This window comes from Megascapheus bottae, chromosome 4 (assembly GCF_031878675.1).
Source record: "Megascapheus bottae isolate mThoBot1 chromosome 4, mThoBot2.hap1, whole genome shotgun sequence".
NCBI classification, from domain to species: domain Eukaryota; kingdom Metazoa; phylum Chordata; class Mammalia; order Rodentia; family Geomyidae; genus Megascapheus; species Megascapheus bottae.
Window position 1 is genome coordinate 10,493,094 of NC_143512.1, and position 19,658 is coordinate 10,512,751.

Genomic DNA, 19,658 nt, shown 5'->3' on the forward strand with positions numbered 1-19,658 from the left:
AGTTTACTGTTTTTTGGTATTTTTATAGTTGGGTATTTTAACCTGTATTCAGGCTACAGGTATGTGGATGTTTTTGTGCCATACTTTTCTGCATTAGGGATTGGGGCTTATGATGGGTTAAATGGTTAAGTTATTAGCTTACATTTGTACAATGTTAGCTAAAGTCCAGAGCAGTGGCTGGAATGAAGGCAGGAGAAACGAGAAAAAAAAAATGACGTGCTAGTTAAAACTTTTCTGATGTTAGTATTATTGCCTCTTTTTCCAGATGATAAAATCTGAGCATAAGAAGACAAGTTAGGATGGGGGCATAGCTCAGGTGATGTTTGTTTAGCAAAATCCCAAGTAAGATGCATGGAATCATAAGGAAATTCAAACAAAGTTACAGGAGAGACAAAGTTAAAATAACAAAATCAGATAGTATGGACCCAGAATGTTCTCCTTAACTACTGTACTCTCAATCCTGACCTGATTCATAAATATCTGAATTCATGCCTGGCACATTTGATTCACAATTGTGAATAACTATGGAGAAGCATCATAGATAACACTTTTTGTACTGTGCAAAGAAGGTTCAGCAAAAGAGGACTTCAGTGTCCCCAAAGAGAACCATTTAATTTAATGACTTTGCTCTCAGGGAAAACATATGAGAAATCCTGAACAAATGAGAACGGCTGGCTATGCAGTTTGCTAATACTTTCACTTTTATTAAAAATAAAAATAAACAGGGGCAACGATTAAGAAGGGAAAAAAATAGCATCCTCCTTCTGGAATTTTAGAGGGAACTCCATGGGTGACTCCTTGAGTTCAAAAGAGGAAGAGTCCAATCTGAAAACAGGAAAGTCATTGAAAAAGAAAGCCAAACAGAAGGGAAACAACTCAAAACAAACAAGAGGCCCAAATCAAAGAAGCTCAGAGACAGCAGAGGACTAACAGCTTGAACTCAGGCATTTCCCCTCAGAGAACAAGCGTTCCATGGGCTGGGAAAGATGTAGTTCCTTGAATTCAGAAATTTAGCTGATTTTTTTTTAAGCGAAAAAGAGTTTAGACTGAATCTGCATCTTTCCTTCTCCTAACCCTTAAGGCTAAAAAAGCACAGACCAGAAAAATTCTTATGCTGAAAGTAAGAGAGGTCTGGCAGAAAGGCTAAGCAAAGATTGAGCTGATTTCTTCTTTTGCATTTCCATTAATTTAAAGTGCTAAGTTGCCTGTTTGCTGTAAAATATGTGGTTGTCCTCTTTGCAGTATCCCTTTAAATAGATTTTTCCTTTGGTTCTGCCAAAAATAGCTTAAGAAGGTCCTTTGAGAATCCCATTCTTAGTCTGGAAAAAAAAAAGAAAAGAAAAGAAAAAGAAATTTTCTCTGACCCTCAAGCATAAATAGATCCGGAAACTGCAAAACAGAACCTCCTACTTCTTCCAGGAACCAATCTATCAAAAATGATTAACGTTCAATGAGAGGAGGGAAAAATAAAAAGAACCAGTCAGGAAAAGAACCCACACTTCTGTTTATCCCAATAGAGGGATAAGCAGAAAGGTAGGCTGGGGGAGAGGGTAAAACCTCAAATGCCTATAGCAAGGCTAGCTGGGTGGGAAGCAGCAAGGACAACAGGACAGTGGAAAACTATGGCAAACTGGGGAAGGCACATCCTGGGGACAGTGTGGCTCCTGTACATTCAATTCCAGACAATTGCTGGCATGGATATCTGAAAATTTCAAGCAAAATCACCCCTTTTTAGATTTTTTAAAGAGCAATATTTTGGGGATAAATCACCAAATAGAACACACCACTGTTCTACTCACAATGTGTTTACAACTTATAGGTAAGAAACAAATACAAAGGAGACAGGAGGCCTATCCCTGGGAGATTCTGATCTAGAAGGAATGAGAGATGACCCTGGCAAACCTAAATGCCTCACAGGTAGAAAGCGATAGAAGCAAAAAGTGAGAAACAGTAAGGGCTCTGGGAACTCAGGAAGCAGCATGTCATGTGAAACAGGAAGGATTCTTGTAAGCTGAGGAATGTGAGCTGAAACTAGAATAGAGGAGCCCTTGGCAGGCAAAGGCTAAGAGCAGCCATTCAGAAATCAGAAAATGAACTGGAAAAAGGAGATGTTTAGGCAAAAGTCAAGAGATTATTCAAGCTTCAGGTTAACAAATATTCCTGAGTAGATATTCTACACAGTAGGAGGACGCTAATAATCATATAAATTCTGAAAGGCTATACCCAGGACTCTCTTATAACAGCAATAGGGAAGCTGCCTTTGAAGTTGTTGCTGTGCTTAAAAACAAACAAACAAACAAACAAACAAGGGAAACACAGATTGAGACTGTTTTCAAAAATCCTTAGCTTCAGGGTCTGCACACTATGGACTGAAGGGGAGGGAACCAGAATGCCACCAGCCAGTATAACCAAAGAAGAGGTTTGGGGGGGGGGGGTGAGAGAGACATGGCAATTTGGGCATGAAACTTAGTGATAGAGACAGAGAAAAACAGATGGATTAACGGGATAAATAAAATTACCAGAACTACCAGTTCAGGGTAGATATCAGTAAGGGATAAGACAAATGAGAATGGAGAAAGTGAGTCAGCAGGACTCAATGGGCTATCAGGCCACACCACCATTGTAGAGTTCTGGTGGCTACAAGACAGAACAAAGAGTTGGGAGCCAGGGTGTCTGGTTGATAGATGGTGATCATATCAGCTTAGAGGAGCTTCTAATACATTAAAAGTATTATGATGTTAAATGTTTTATGAAGTAACATAGCTAATTTGTTTAGATTAGTATAGATGACAAGGAAATAAGTAACTTTTCATATATGTTTAATAACTTATCACTAAGCTAGTAAATCTTTCCCTCCAGTCTTTATTAGAGTATAAGGTATGTATTAATGCCAAGTAGCAATGCCCAACTCCTTTCATTTTGATCCCTTCTTAAGAATGTCAAGAAATGCTAGTTAGAGCCTAGCAACAACTTCTTTTATAACAACAGGCATTTGTACATGAACTTCATTCACTCTTTCCTTCACTGAAGGAAGCTACTGGATGGCTATTTTTAATAGCCACTCCTTTATTTTCTGGAATGTCTAAAAATACTTAGACTTCAATCACAGGAATAAGATAGAGAAAAAAAAAGCCAAGTAACTAGATACTCAATCCTTGATAATGTCTATATATTTTGAGGAAGATCTAACTTGTATGCCTTTCATTTGTCCAATAATTTTTTTCATGACTTAATAGAATCAACTGAACTTTATTTTAGTTTTGTCAGTCATGAGGCTAAATTTTATTTTTTCTGAAACATTACTACATGTAATAGATGATTGAAATAAACATTAGATGATTACATAATGAAAAACAATAACAACAAACAGAAATGAGGCACTGACACTAAAACCAATTTTGCTTTCTTTTTTACGCTCTTTCTTCCCCTAACCCCAGACCAGATTTCATAATTTATCGCCTCTTAGTTTCAAATGTCCCCCTTTTTGTTCTTTGCATTTAAGTATTATTTTACCCACACTACTTGGAATAGATATTTATAGGAAGGTCTGCATTTATTTAGGTGTCTGTGCCCCCATAAGTAGCTCAGATACATTCTGTTTCATATGACATAATTGTTGATGGTCCCAATGTTCTTGCTTGCAATTACTTTGAAGCAATGAGAAGTGATGGAGAATAGCAAAAAATATCTGGGAAAATATCATCATAACTCTTAAAAATAACCAAATAAGAACCAATGCCTCTTTTGCCTCTGGACATGCACTGATATGTAAGGACATGATGTAACATCATATGATCCTAAGAGAAGCTAGCTCGTACAAAGAGGCTGGTTGAGCAGAGCATGGAAATAACCTGAGTTTTTCATGAGCCACAAAATAAGCCGACTCTCCAGAATGATTTTGTGTGATAGAAAAATAGATTCCCGGGGCCGGGAGTTTGGCCTAGTGGTTAAAGTGCTTGCCTAGCATGCATGAAGACCTGGGTTCGATTCCTCGGTACCACATACATAGAAAAAAGCCAGAAGTGGTGCTGAGGCTCAAGGGGTAGAGCTCTAGCCTTGAGAAAGTCCAAGGACAGTGCTCAGGCCCTGAGCTCAAGCCCAGGACTGGCAAAAAAAAAAAAAAAAGAAAAATAGATTCCCTTATTAAGACCTTTTGAATTAGAATTTTCCCCTTCATACAGCTCAAAGCATACAAAACAATATAATGCTATCTTGAAGAGGAAAGATGAGCTTCTTCCTCTTGAACAATAACCAAGTAACAAAGAAAATTGCTGCAGAAAAAGAAATGAGACAGAGATTTATAGCTCAATAAATGTATTGGGGAAAACAGCTGTGAAAAGGTATTTTTAATAGCCACTCCTTATGTATGGAGAGTCCTTTGAAATCTTCCCACATAGTATAAACACTGTAATAAAGTTACAATGAGCCACTACAAATGGTATGTGTGGGGATATACAACATACTTGGAGTCATCATAATATGTAAACATTAGGAAACTACCATGAAATTACTCTTTATTACTCATCTAGTCTTATTACTCGTATAATTATGAGCTCGGGAGTTTTCTTTCTTGTTCCGGTTAGTCCTCTCACCTTCCCACCTCTCCCATTCCATACTTGCCTACCCAATGAAAATAAAACATCATGTAATTAATAGAAAAGTCAGAAAGCAGAGACTCAAATAGGTAAAATAATCTGTGCAAAGATCCAAAACTGTATTGCATGCTTTCCTTCATAATTAAAAATAATTTATGTATGATTTTTCAACAGTCATGTGCTGTGAGCTAAAATTAATATGAAGCCAATTGCAACATCTTGAGAAACCAAATCAAGATATTTTTGTTAATTTAATCATGACAATATTATTGACTTGAAGCTTTTAGCTTCTTTTTCCTATTACTAATGCCTTTCTAATCCTAATCTGTATTCCCCTTAATATAATTTCTCTTTCTAGAAAATTCTTGCATATGGCCCATTCTTTAGGCCAATGATTTTCAAAGACTGTATCACAGTTATCTAGGAAACAAACCATAAATACAGGTTCCTAGGCAAAGCATCTGCCTTGTAGACTCAGAGTATAGCCCCAAGATGTCAGCGTAAACTCACATCCCAGGAGATTCTAACCATGCTTGAGGCACATGACACCAGACTGCATACTAGACTCCCAAACCCAAATAGAAAACATCTAATTATTGTAGTCAATTTATGCTGGAACAACAAAAATATGTGCATGGTTCTTTAATAATTTTTGTGTTCTCTCTGAGGTCTGAAACTAAGCCAGAATGTCTAAGACTTGGATGCATCCTGACAATCATTTGCTTCAATGGTTAGGGGTTTTTAATCCTTTCCCTTCAAGTCTTTTCCCCACTTCTGGATACATTTTTCCTTAAGTTTAAATATAAAACGTCTCAATTCTCCCTCTACAGCTAAGAGAAATCCATTTTGGAAACTGCTTCAAAAGAATACTTAAAAAAATACACAACACAGAGCATCTTGCCTTTGAACTAGAACCTGAGATACATTCAGCAAACAGTAGGTAATGAGAGAAGTAAACACTGAACTTTCCAACAGAATTGACCCTGAAACCAAAACTTAGGAAGGAAGCTGGCCATTAAGCAAGTAGCCCAGAGGAACAATAGCTCAGGCGGATCCTAGGATAAGTCTGAATGTGAGAAAACTACAATTACACTAAGCTCTTGTCCCAAGTTAACTTTACCTTACTGCTAGATTTTAAAATAAGTACCGTACTGTGAGAATATAGTTTAAGTGGAATCTTAGAATTCCTCTGGGTGGCAAAGAATTTATTGAGAACTAGATCAACACTGCACTGGATTCAGCAGGGCTCACTTCTTCCAGTTCTCCTTTCTGGAGGACATTTGCAACACAGAGGCTCTGCATGACCAAGGATACAACAAGATGAGAACTGGAGTCTGTGTTTTCCAACACAAATTCTGTCCACCTCACATTAAAGCAGGAAAGTGCATCTGTATGTAGTTGGTTTAGTGATACTATGAACAAAGAACTGTCCTAACAGTGGGTACCAGTGCCTCAAAGCCTGAAATCCTAGCTACTCAGGAATCTGAGTCATGGAAAAAGCCAGTATGGGAAGAAAAGACTAACAGAGGCTATCTTTACTTATCAGCAAAAAAGCTGGACTTGAGATATGGCTCAAATGGTAGAATACCAGATATGAATGAAAAAGCCCGCTGAGACCATGGGGTCCTGAGTTCAAACCCCAGTATTGCCATTAAAAAAAAAAAGAGTAAGAAGAAATACTTAAAACCAAAGAAAATCATTCCCAAATAGTAAAAGTTAAGAATATGGAATAAACAACTTCAGCAACAAAGTTGGTTAAATTGGCGGTCAGGATCACAGCTGTAACTTGCATTTCCCAGTTGCGCTATACCTTAGTTCAGAAACAAAGATGCACTGATCTTAATGGGACTGGGGAAGGGAAGGGTGAAAAATAAGCAACAAACAAACCATCCAGTAGAGATGAATAGATTCTCAACTGTTTGAGGCCTACTTTAAGGGTTTATTTTGTTATTTTAATCTTTTCCTCTTCTTCTTCTTTAACAATCCACCTGGCAATTTACAAATGGGCAAAACTCAGTACTGGCTCTGCTGAAAATGTCATTCGCTCTCACTCTCTCTCAGTCCAATTAAGCTCTCAGTCCAATTGTACAGCCTTAAAAGACCCACTGCTTTTAGTTAGTTCCTAACCTGTCTCCTCCAGCTGTTCCCAGCAGGCCTTAAGGCTCCAAAAGACCCAGTGACCATAGAGTAGCCCATAAACTTCCCACATAAATGTGGCTGGAGTATGCACAAGGAACTGACTATTTTGGTGGATGCCTTTCAAGTGTACAAAGTTTAGCAACTAACATGGGAACCAGCTTTATAGTTTAACAAATGCTTGTCTCTGGATTGGGTGGAACAGTCACTAAACTGTCATCTCACAGCATCTGGAACAGCTTTCTAAAGCTGAATTCCCATTTAAATACACTTCATCAGAAGTCTCTGACATGTTTTGGGCAATCTCAGTGCAAATAGTCATGTGTTTGCTGTTGTTGTTTTGCTTTGTTTTCTGTTATGCTTCTTAATTGTTTCTGAACAATATAGAACAACAAAAATATCTTTGATCAATAATGGGAAAATCCTTCACTTCTACTCAGTTCCTTTTAACCCATATAAGACACACTTTCCTTTCTTCACAATTTCCCTTAGAAGAATATCAACTAATCCCAATGGACTGACTCAATGGCATGTATGAAACACTGAAAAAGTTAAACGTACATAACAATCAGTTCAGTAGAATCTACAATGATTTAGGTTAACTTTTACATACTCATTCTATCTTTTGTGTCTGTCTATCTAAGTCAGTAGAAGTTCAGAACATAATATGCACAAAATGATTGATATAGCAAAGTAAATAGTCAGGCAACAATAGATACAGAAAAATTTAAAACCATTCCAATAGGAAAAAAAAAAACCTCCCAGCAGGAAAATTTAGACCTCTTTGAATACTTTGATTATCTCACAGGGAAACTGTGCATTTGCCAAAAATAATCCTTTTTTCTCTATACTTTTTTCTATACTGCTTTTATCACAGGTATTTAAAAAAATCTATGATCTTGAAGAGAGCCTATTAAGTACCCTTGGAAAATGAAGAAATTTAAGGAATGGGAAGTTCAGTGATTTGTCCAGAGGTGGTTAAATGGCTTACTAAGAAGAATAAGCTTTACTCCTAGCTACTTGACAACATTTCCATTTGAGACCAGCACTAGCAAAAAGTTGGTGAGATTCCCTCAAAGAACAAGATGGGCATGGTAATTCAGATTTGTGATCCTAGGTATTAGTCAGGTATCTGAAGGAATATCAGTCAGAGACCAGCTGGAGAAATACTCAAAACTCTATCTAGAAGAAAACAACAACAAAAAAACAAAAAGCAAACAAACAAAAACCCCAAAACTAAAACCTAAAACCTAAAGTAGCAAAGAGCTGAAGGTGTAACTCAGGTGGGACAGTGCTAGCTTAGCAAGTACAAGATCCTGAGATCAACCACACACACAGCCTTACAATCTAGGATTTCTTGCTCCAAATTCATAAACCAACAATGCATTCTTGCTTGTCTTTGATTATCAGAATAATATGTGAGGTCAGAAATTCTCTGATAACCTAAAATTTGCCCTTCATCCCACGAGCAAATTCCCTCAGTGAACAGTGCTTGGTGGCATAGCGGCACTGGCCTACTACCCCAGCCTTCTTGGTGAAGGCCATCTGGCCTTTGCTGCTGTTCTTCTCTGCAGTTAACATTTCACACATTTCTTTCCTAAGCCTACCTGATGCAATAGTGGGAGAGAAAACACATAAGCAAAACTGACACCAGCTTTGTAGTAAAAACTCTCTGCAGTAGAAAAGGGTCAGTAATGGGTCATAAACATACTTTGCCAAGTGGTTCATGAGCAACTGTAACATCTGCCGATTTTTCTCTGGGAGCCGATGAACAAGGCTGTGTATCTCAGAGACACGAGTCTCTTGATTCTCCAGTTCTGTGAAGAAAGGAGGAAGGTGATATTTCATGACGGCCACAGCTAAGGCACTTTACAAGGGAAACCAAAATTTGTGATTAACAGACTGAAGGTTTCTTAGAGATATATAATCTAACTTTGCATACATGCTGTATGATCAGCCCAACAAGACCAGGAAGGCCTTCGTTAATGATGTTTGTGTTACAGGGTTCATCAAAATAACTGTTCAAAAATTCAGGCCAAAGTGATGAGGCAATGAAATGAAGCCAGTCAACTGTACACATAGAGCAAGGACTCCAGAGCAGCTGGCTCCCTAGAGGGTGGCCTTCATTTCAAAGAAGGAAAGAACTTCATGCACTTGTAAAGTGATAAACAAATCTTATGTGAACAGCATTGCAAGGGTGTCAAATATCAAAATAAGGCATTGAGACAACATTGAAGAAATACGCATTACTCTCCAGTTAAGTATGAAAAGCAGCCCACTAGAAAGCAATGACAGAAAAAAATGTATTTAAATCTTTCTGCCATCCTATAACCTATACCTTGTTTGTCATGTTCTCTGGTGGAACTTGGGTAAGTGGCCTCATTTTGCTGGGAAATAGATCGCTGGTACATATCTCACCTATTTATAGGGCTGATGTGAGCTTTAATTAGAGAATGGTTGCTAGGGGGTTGGAATTTCTAGAAGAAAGAAATCACATAAACACCATCTTCACTCCCAACCTTCTCCATGTCTTCCTCCTCCGTGTTTTAAGGGAACAACTATGAGGAGATAAGGCCACTTTAGGAACTACTAAAGAAGGGCAGTAGTATCGACCAGAGTAAATAAACTCCAAAGACTGAAGGTACCAGGGGGAGGCACAAGCTATGGGCATAATATTATCACAAAGATTCATGCCAGAGTGCAATCTGATAGAGAATATAACTGCCCCCCTTCCTGAAGCTACCCCACGTAGACAGATGCCAATCTACTTAGTGTAGCTTGCGCCTAATCCCTCTGTAGTTTAATACCAGTAATACGATGCTAGGGTCTGGATGATGTAGTTGAAGAATGATCAGAAGCTGTAAATGGAAGACATGATGGAAAGACGACTGTGAAGTTACATAAATGGTGTCGTATTCAGGGAAACACTTCCAATGCTCAATTTAGGAAATGTGTGATGTGTGATTCATTGTGTGAAATGCAACTCACAACTCAAAGGATGGAAAAACCCCAAGAAGTCAGAACTCCAATAATCAAAACTGGAAATATAAGCTTGCTTTTTTTTCCTCTCTCTTCCCACAAACTCCCTCCCTCTACAAAGAAAAATACTTCTGAAGTGTTTCTATTCCACTGTAAATTCAATATAGTAGCAAAGTCTTTAACCCATCCTATTGTTTTTATTCTGGATCAGTCTCAGGAGCATGTGTACTTTACATGGACAATATGATGGCATTTATTTTATTTGTATTATGTTAAATGTGAAATATGTATTATACACAATATATGAATATTCTTTGAAATAGAAAAATGTATTTTTCCCCCTCTTAAAACTCCAATCAATTGATGACTTACTTGCTGCTTTGATGAAACTTCTTTGAAACTGGTACATCATGAGTGGTCCTGGAAGCATTCTGGAATAAAAAAGATGTACAGACTAGTCGGTGTAATAATAAAACAATCAGATTCTTGGTGAATAATAGACTAAAGACTGCCAGATGGCAATGCATTCTAAGAGACAAAGATCACAGAGAAATAATAGCAATTCAATTTTAATTTTAACTAAAAATATTATAGGCATATGTCTCTATATCTGGTATGTTCACTGAGATCAGCAATTTCTAACTTCTTGCCTAAGATGTCCTCAAATTGAAACCATCCCAATCTCTGCTTCCCAAACAGCCAGAATTCTAGGTATGTGCCAATAAAGGAATGGCTATAACTATGTTTCATAGTCATTGCTAGATAGCTGTTAATGTAAAAAGTCTGACACAAACCAAGAGATTTCCTTTTTAATCAATGATTCACCAATCAATAAGAGTATCTGAGGATGTACATGAGAAACTACACATTTACAATATCTGTGCTTAAACTCTCCTCTTTCCAGCAGCATGTTTTTAAAGTGAGTGCATTGAGAAACACTATGAAAACCTTCTGAAGGTACTTTGCTCCTGAGTGCCAAAGGAAAACAATCTCCAAACACTAGGCATGGTTTATGCAAATTTTATTCTGTCAATATGTTTAAGTACAGATGTTTTATTTTCTGATAGTTTAAATAATAAATTAAACACACAGTATATGTTTATGGCTGTGCTGTATTCCTATCAGATTCCTTAATCCAAGTCTTCATCATCCCCTGCATTACACTTTTGCTTACAATGCTCCAGATAGACAAGAAAACCTACACTGTCAATTCGTTTTCTGTGGCCTTCTTCCTCTGCTTTCCAGCAAAGTAAATCTTCACAAAACCTAGTTTTCCTTTCTGTTTAAGATTACATACGACTTTCCTGTAAAACTACAGTGCAAAAGGTACTCCTGTCCTTCCAGTCTAGCAGAAGTTTCAGTGAGATGGGGTGGCAAGTCAGTAGTCCAAAAGCAAAGAGAAGTAGCAATTATGAATATAGATGTATGGAAAACTGTCTCTCCAGCAAGGTAATATTTTCTAATCTAAACAAAAGGAGTTCTACTACAGTCACATATACAATTTTAAGGGCTAATGTAAGTAATGTATTATTCTTTCCATATCTTGGAATTCATTTCCTTTAGCATCATTTTTTAGGGTCATATGTACATACCTATTAAGCTATTGTAGTATACTTCTAGAATTATCCTAGGCATATACTCATTATTACAAATGAAGGAAGCCGGGGCTGGGAGTTTGGCCTAGTGGTAAAGTGCTTGTCTAGCATCCACGAAGACCCGGGTTCAATTCCTCGGTACCACATACGTAGAAAAAAGCCAGAAGTGGTACTGTGGCTCAAGTGGTAGAGCCCTAGCCTTGAGAAAATCCAGTGACAGTGGTCAAGCCCTGAGCCCAAGCCCAGGATTGGAAAAAAAAAAATGAAGGAAGCCATGTTTCTTTGGGTCTGGTTTACTTCAACTAATATAATTTTTTCCCAGGTCTTTCTATTTCCTTACAAATGGGCTGATATCATTCTTTGTGACAGAAGCACAAAATTCCACTGTGTATATAGTCCACAAGCAATATATTCTTTCAATGTGCAAAATCATCCCAATATACAAGGCACGTAGTCAAGCATTCTCAACAGAATGTGATGCATGGTTTCTTAACAGATGATTCAGGGAAGACCACATTTTAAGTTCTCTTTGTGGCTAACTATCCTAAGTATTTCTCACTGAGATCAAAGTTTTCCAAATCACCCAAGGCACCCCTGCGTGATGACAACCCATCAACTGGGGAAGATATGCTGTCAATCTGACCATCTGAACTAAATGCAAGGGCACAGAAGGTCCTTGCACATTGCAAACACCCACCTAACAGCTCTCGGGAAGCTGCAAATAAAGCTGTTTTCTTCCTAAGTGCATGAGAACTAGCTGGCATGGAGCCCTGCAAGTGGAAAGTCCCTACCTTAGATAGGTCTTCAAAGCACTGGTGATGGTTTTTATCTCCCATTCAGCACAGATATCTGTTTCAGTTTCTGAAGCAGTTTTAGGGTCTGAAATGAAGAAAAGACAATGTGTAAATAAGAGCATAAAATATAACTAACACACATAAAAACATTCAACCTCATCAGAAATGGGAGAAATGCAAACTGAAACAAAAATGACACATGATATTTTTGTCTATTACGTCAAGGAAAAGTTTAAAAATCCAAATGTCTATTGCTGGAAAAAAGGCAGTGAAACAGATGCTCTCATAAATTCTTGGAGGCAGCAGAGATAAATTCAAGTTTTGAAAAACAATTAGGCAATATGCATCATCAAAAGTCTTAAAAATGTTTATACCCTCAAAACTGTTAATCCCATTTCTCACAATCTCTCCTCAGAAAGTAAGATAAGGCATGTGAAAAGTTACATACCCTAGAAATATTCAACATGTTCCACTCTTTTTAACAGTGGAAACAAAAACAAAAGCAAAAAAAAAGGAGGAAACCTAAATGTTTGCTCATAAGAATAGCTAATTGAATTTTAGTATGTCTCCTTAATGGAATATTGTGCTACCATTTTCGTAATACTGATAATTGCATAGTATGAAAAATGGCTATCTTACATAATGTCAAGTAAAAAAAATGAAAATTGTGAGAAACCCATATGAACAAAAGTTGAAAGGAAATGCTCTAAAATTAAAATAGTGGCTTGGTTCAAGTAGTAAAACTATGGTTTTTATTCTCTGTAAACTGAACATGAGTTGATCCCATTTCTTTCAAAGAAATTTGAAATTCCCTTAATCCTAGATGTGCAATGAGCCACTACCATAATAGTTCATTTCTTCTTTCTTTTCTTGCATAGAATTTTAAACACATATCCACATATGCATGCTAAGTGCATTATCAGAGAAGTGACAGAGAATGCTCATAGTCTCCCTGAGCAGCACACAGACAGGTGAGAAATAGTGGCAGAATTGAGGATTGTGAATGGCTTGACAGGTCAGCAGAACTATACCCTGTCATTGACCAGGTAGGTCAGAAACTAGCAGAAGAGAAGTAAAGTTTCTGTGTTTTGAAGGGAGACTCTGTTCTTTTTCTTGTTCCTTCCAGAGACAAGGGAGATTGAGGGCTGACAGATCAAAGATTCAAAGGTGTATCATCTCGGGCAATAGCTTCAGGGATGGCCCCACACTTAAGCCAGTCCAACAACCATGAATCAGGACTTTTCCTGAAGACAAACAGCTCTTTGCTGGGCTTTCACTTATAAGGTTATGTAACTACCAGGTGCTACCATGTGGATTCTGAGAGTAAATCCAAATACAGTTTTAGCCCTTGTGTCTAGTCAGGCCTTTTTAATTATGGAAGTGAATCAGTGTACTTCTTTTCTCCCCCCACCCCATCTAAGCTTTTCATTCAGTAGGAAGAGGCCAAATAGTCATGAATGGATTAAGGATGTAGCCTATGATTCCCAGGAAGTGATTCAAACAATTCCATGTTCACTTGACATTTACTTGTTGATGAGACAAAAACAGTTCTCAACTTCAACATGTGGCTCCTGAAGGCAAAGCACTTATAAGATGTTTGACAGGTGAGCCTGGGTATGTGAGCTTGTCACATAAAACGAACTAGGAATGACCCATGATATATTTCTGAAGCCACAGAACGGTAGATCTCACAGAATTCTATTATAGCAAATTTCTTTTAAAATGTTTGAAAATATGGTTTTCCTAATACCAAAAATTTCTGGAGCTTCTCTCCCCTCCCCCTTTTTATTGTCATCCCTAATGTGAGAATGGTTTCTTCCTACAGAAGCTTGTGTTTCTAAAAGCTGTGCTGTGCATGACCTTTTCCCCTTCCCATCACAGTATGCATGGAGAGCTGCCACATGCATCGTTTCTGAATGCAAGATAAATGTTACTGTACAGTTTTCTGAGGAATAATTCCACTTCTTCTCAAGAAGACTGAACATGAAGCAAAGCCAGCAGCAGTTGGCAGGTCTGGGAGCTGTGAACTGTTCTATGAACCACATTTAGCAAACTAATGATTAGCTTCCACTTATTCGTCTCCCTGTAACCATAGGAATATTGCGTAACAATACAGGGAGTCAAATTACAGTCCAGCTAAAGGGCTTTTTATAGCACTGATGAGGCAAGGCTCCTCACTTGAGCACATCCATTTTAATTCATTTAATATCCAAATTGAATACAGCCTTTCAAGTTGTATTTCCAGAAAGTGCTGCCAATTTCCATACCTCCCTCCTGTGCTCCCCCCCATTTAGAGAAGCTTCCTGGTGGCATCTGAGTAACTTGTTCAGATGTCATCAGCAACTTTCTGGAGGGCTCAGGGTATTTCTTTCCTCCAAATCCCTTAACCATTGGAGAGTTAAACCCAAACAAAAAGATTACAAAAAGAGGGCTGGAGTTTGGTCTAATGGTAGAGTGCTTGCCTAGCATGCAGGAAGACTCAGGTTCGATTCCTTGATACCAAATACATAGAAAAAAGCGGGAAGTGGTGCTAAGGCTCAAGTGGTAGAGCTCTAGCCTTGAGAAAGTCCAAGGCAGTGCTCAGGCCCTGAGCTCAAACCCAGGACTGGCAGAAAAAAAAAGATTACAAAAAACATCGAGAAGGTGATGTGCAGAGAAGATCACCTCTTCTATCCCCTCATGAACAAATTCAGAAAACTAGGAGAGAGCTAGGCATGCTGGCATGTGCTTGGAATATTAAAATATATTAAAAGGTAATATGTTTCTGTAGTACAAGCATCTGCTAACTTATGTGTACATATTCATATTTCTAATATTATTTTATGTATTGCTCTTTTCATTTGATGGTCACATAAAATTGTCCCACATTGGCATAAACACAACTACTTTTCTGGACTTTACCGTATAGATGCACCACTGTTCATTCACTGGAAATGAAAGTCTTTCCCTAGGGTATAAAACTGTGTCTTTGTATATCATACCTGTAGAAACAACTCCTTAAAGAATCAAGTCAAGAAATAAGAGCATTTTCAATTTCAAAAGATATTGCTCAAGTACTCTCAGAGGTTTAGTTTTTAGAGATTCCTTCCCATATATTTGATAGCAATATGCTGTCACAGACTTTGATCTTAGCTAATAGGTTTTATGTTGTTGTTGTTTGCCAGTCCTGGGCTTGAGCTCAGGGCCTAAGCACTGTCCTTGGACTTTCTCAAGGCTAGAGCTCTACCACTTGAGCCTCAGCACCATTTCTGGCTTTTTTCTATGTATGTGGTACAGAGGAATTAAACCTGGGTCTTCTTGAATGCTAGGCAAGCACTCTATCACTAGGCCAAACTCGTGGCCCAGCTAGTAGGTTTTTAATTTTTTTCTTAATTTGCATTTTAAGAAGGACATAGATAAGAAGCCTTCCCAGTGTGTGCTTTTAACATAAGAATTATTTATTGTTTCTCATTTCTTGGGTAAATACAGTAACAACAAGCACAACTGGGCAAAAGTCTTTAGGGTGGATCATACATTAAGTACGTGTACTTTTAGAAACTGCCCATAATGTTTGCAGCAATTTGCATTCCCACTAGTAATATATGCAAGCTCTGATGGATCCACAAGCTGTCAACACATAATCTGGTTAGTCCTTTTAATTTTAATTTTACTAGTAGGAATATACATATTAGTATTGTTTTCAAACTTGTGTTTCCATACTGATAAATCATCTTCTAATGTGCTTTTTAATCATTTGTGCATTTTCTTCAGTGAACTGTTCTTGATTTTTTCTTCCTCAAATCTTCTATTTTAAAAATTGAGGAGAAGAGGTGCAGGCTCAAGTAGTAGAGCTCTAGCTGTGAGTGAAAAGGCTGAGTGACATTTAAGACCCTGAATTCCAAATGGGTTGCCTGTATAACTGAGATATAAGAGTATTTTAAAATATATTTTAGATATAAATTATCATGTATGCTTTATAAAGGTATTTTAATTTGTAGCACATCTTTTCTTTTCTTTTTTTAAATAGTACTAGAACTTAAGCACAGGGTCTCACCTCACTTGAGCTACACCTCCATTGAAACAGTATCTTTTTTCCCCTTCTTTTTATTATTGCCTTTAAGTAGTTGTACAAAGGAGTTGCCATTTAACAAATCAATTTATGAATATATCTTGATTAATGTCACTACTTTCAACATTCTCACTCATCCTTCCACACCGCCTCTTAACTTTATAGGGAAATACACTGGCTTATATTCTCCCTCACTTCTTCTCTTCATTCTTCTGCTCCAATCTACTTGACAACTCTATCACTTTTGAGCACCTACTTCCTGGTGGGTACTATCATAAAAAAATGAGAATTGTACCACTTGTAAACTAATGGGAAACATTATGTTGAGTGATATAAGTTAAACCCATAAAGACAAAGGAGGCATGTTTTTCTCTATATATGGAAACTAGATTTATAAACTTATAAGTAAATATATTGGGTGGTATGCAAAGTATTCTAATGTATTAACTGAAATGCAGTAGATTCAAGGGAGAACTCAAGTAGTATAATTGTTTGAAAGAAAAAAATCAAAGTTCAGCAAAATAAAACACCAGAAAAAGGGAACAATATCTTTTTAAAAACAAAAGTTTTAAATGAAAATGATGTCCAGTTTAACGTATTTTTCTTCGATTATTCCTGTATTTGTTTTTACATTGCACCTGAAAAAACTAGATAAAGTCAAAAAGAGTTTTCTTCTATATTTTCTTCTAGAACTCTTAATTTATAGTTCACATTTAGGAATATGATCTTATTTCAAGTTAATTTTTTACATATATGGCCAAGTAAGGACTAAATTTCATTTTTCCCCTATATAGATGTTTAACTGTACTAATGGCATTTTTTTTTTGCCAGTCCTGGGCTTGAGCTCAGGGCTTGAGCACTGTCCTTGGACTTTCTCAAGGCTAGCACTCTACCACTTGAGCCTTAGCACCACTTCCGGCTTTTTGCTATGTATGTGTAGTACCTAGGAATCGAACCCGGGTCTTTGTGCATGCTAGGCAAGCACTCTACCAGTAGGCCCCCTACTAATGGCATTTTTTGAAAGATATCCTTTCCCTGGTAAGTTACCTTGACCCCGTAAGCAAAGATCAAGTGATCATGTATGGGTCTTACTTCTAGACACTCAGGTGCTCTCCACTGATTTATATGTCTACTGTTAATAAATACCTTATAGTCTTACTTCCTGCATAGAAAAGTGCATAGCATTTTGTTTTAGACAAACTACTTTTTGCTAAAATCTGGGAACATAGGATTGGGGTTAGTAGCTCCTTTCCTATCTCCCGAATGATCAAACTTACATCCAAATAGTCTATTACCTCTTAATTATGATATCATTTGTCTAACTCCCTTTGCTGGGAGGTAAAACTGGAGGTTTTTCTCTTTGCTCTCTTACTCTCACTTGGCTATTTCAAAATCTGGGAATTATTTTAACTTATCATTATGCAAGCCTTTAAGTCTTAGAAACCATTATAAAGAAGGGGGTACAATGAATTGGAATATATTGTAAACATGTATGGAAATATGAACTCTCCCTCTGTATAACTTATATAAGCAAATGAAACCATATAACTCTGGATCTCTTCAGAAAGAAATCGTTGATTGCTTTTATTTATGGTACTCTGTGAAAAGGTGTGGGAAATAAGGGGTGCATGCAAAAGGAATGCAGACATTCAGGGTCTCAGAGAGATAAGGTAGGACACTTATTAGCTGCAGAGATATGGGTGAGGAATGTGATTTAAAGCACTCATCTGTTTTATAATACCTTCCTGGTGTTTTCCATAATACTAATTTCAGTTTCAATATTATAAAAATAAAGGAAAAATTTATAGCATAATATGAGAAAAACAGCAATGATACTGTTGCATTTTTTCACCATCACAGTGAAATATGATACCCAAAAAGGGGACAGAAAGCTTTCAACAGCATAGACAATAAGGTTCCCAGTCAATATTTTCCTGTCAGTAGAAAGGATATCCTCTATGTACAGATTAGGTAAAGGGCTAGGGAAAACCCATTTAAGGAAAACTATAATCGAAGATAGCCATCCGTTCAACTTCAAGCACAATCCATGCTATCCTTAGCCAGACACAGCACAGCCATTGGGGAAAGCCATTTGCTTTGGTAGCCAAAGCACTGCACAGGACAGAATCTAGGCAATGAAATTAGACTGGGGAACAGCCATAAAGGAGTACCTCCTTACATCCTGGCACATGAAGTCAGTGGGGGGAAGTCCTAGAATTGTGGGAAAGGTAAAGGACCACAGTTTTGGACTAACAGGATTAAACCCCATTATACCCAGGACCAAAACCCAATGGCAGAGCCATGAAATGAAAAAAAATTGATGACTGTCTAATAGTTGGCTGGGTTCATGTACAAGGAGATCTTCAATTTCATATAAGAGGGTGACTCTAAATAAATTCAGGAAAGTAGCTGCAGATAAAGAAGAATTTATCCAGAGTGAATTTAACAACAAACATCCATATACTTCTTCGTGTTAAGATTTAACTACATGCAAGAGTAAAAAAGAAAACCCTATATATTTATTGGCTAAACTACAGAAACCAAAGCAGTATGTAACGTAGTTCAGAAAGTACCTGCTCTGTAAATAAAATTTAGTGAAAATATTGGTACTGTGTAACAAGCCATCAAAGTAAAATAATAAACAAACTGAAAGAATAAAGTGAAAGGTAAAAGTAAGCTAACTGGATAGGGAAGGGGAGAAAACAAGATGAAGGGTGGGGATGGGGGGGAGGGAAATGGGGACCAAGACACGTGAAAGAGTATCAGTGTATGTGAATTAATGCACCTTCTATCTGGCAAATGTCATGTAACCCTTATATTAATTACAATAAAAATATATGAAAAAAAGAAAAAAATTAAATTATAGCCTGGCCCCAGTGGCTCATACCTGTAACCCTATCTACTCAGGAGACTGAGATCTGAGGATCATGGTTCAAAGTCAGCTTGGATACGAAAGTCTGTGAGACTCATCTCCAATTAACCACCAGAAGACTAGAAGTGGCACTGTGGCTCAAAGTGGTAGAGCACTAGCCTTGAGCTGAATAGCTCAGGGACAGCACCCAGGCCAAGTTCAAGCTCCACAACTGACAAAAAAGTATTATAAAATTATGAGTAACAATAATATTAGCATAAATCAACCCAACAGAAATTTAAATGAGAATTTTTGCTAGAATGCAAAGATTCAGGGGTAGGGAAGTGTCGCAGTTGGTAGAGAGAATGCCAATGAGTAAGATGGCAGGTACCAACTTTGAATTCTGGTCTTGTAACAACATAAAATAGTAAGAATGTAAAAAACAATCAAGAAAAAACCATTAGAAAAATAAGGACCATGTACTTCTTAAAACTCTGGGACTCACAAAATGACAAGTAAAAAAAGAACTTGTTCTCCTTTAGAAAAATGGACCCCTTAAATATTAAAGAATGATTACATGGTGATATAGAAAAGGAATGGAAATGAAAAAGATTTTTCACCAGAAGTTAAGTAGTAACTGATCAGGTATAAATATGCTTA

At 37.3% G+C, this 19,658-nt stretch overlaps 1 protein-coding gene across 6 annotated transcripts in view; it reads right to left on the bottom strand.

Moving 5' to 3' along the window:
- The window catches only part of Arhgap26 (Rho GTPase activating protein 26), a 457,842-nt gene that overhangs the window by 153,876 nt on the left and 284,308 nt on the right, over positions 1-19,658 (bottom strand). For all 6 annotated transcript variants that reach the window (XM_090331301.1, XM_090331302.1, XM_090331305.1 and 3 more), the window contains exons 15-17: positions 12,097-12,184; positions 10,083-10,141; positions 8,443-8,548 (exon numbers count right to left, since the gene is read on the bottom strand). In XM_090331301.1, coding sequence (XP_090187427.1) covers positions 8,443-8,548; positions 10,083-10,141; positions 12,097-12,184 — 253 coding nt within the window. The remainder of the gene's footprint in view (positions 1-8,442; positions 8,549-10,082; positions 10,142-12,096; positions 12,185-19,658) is intronic.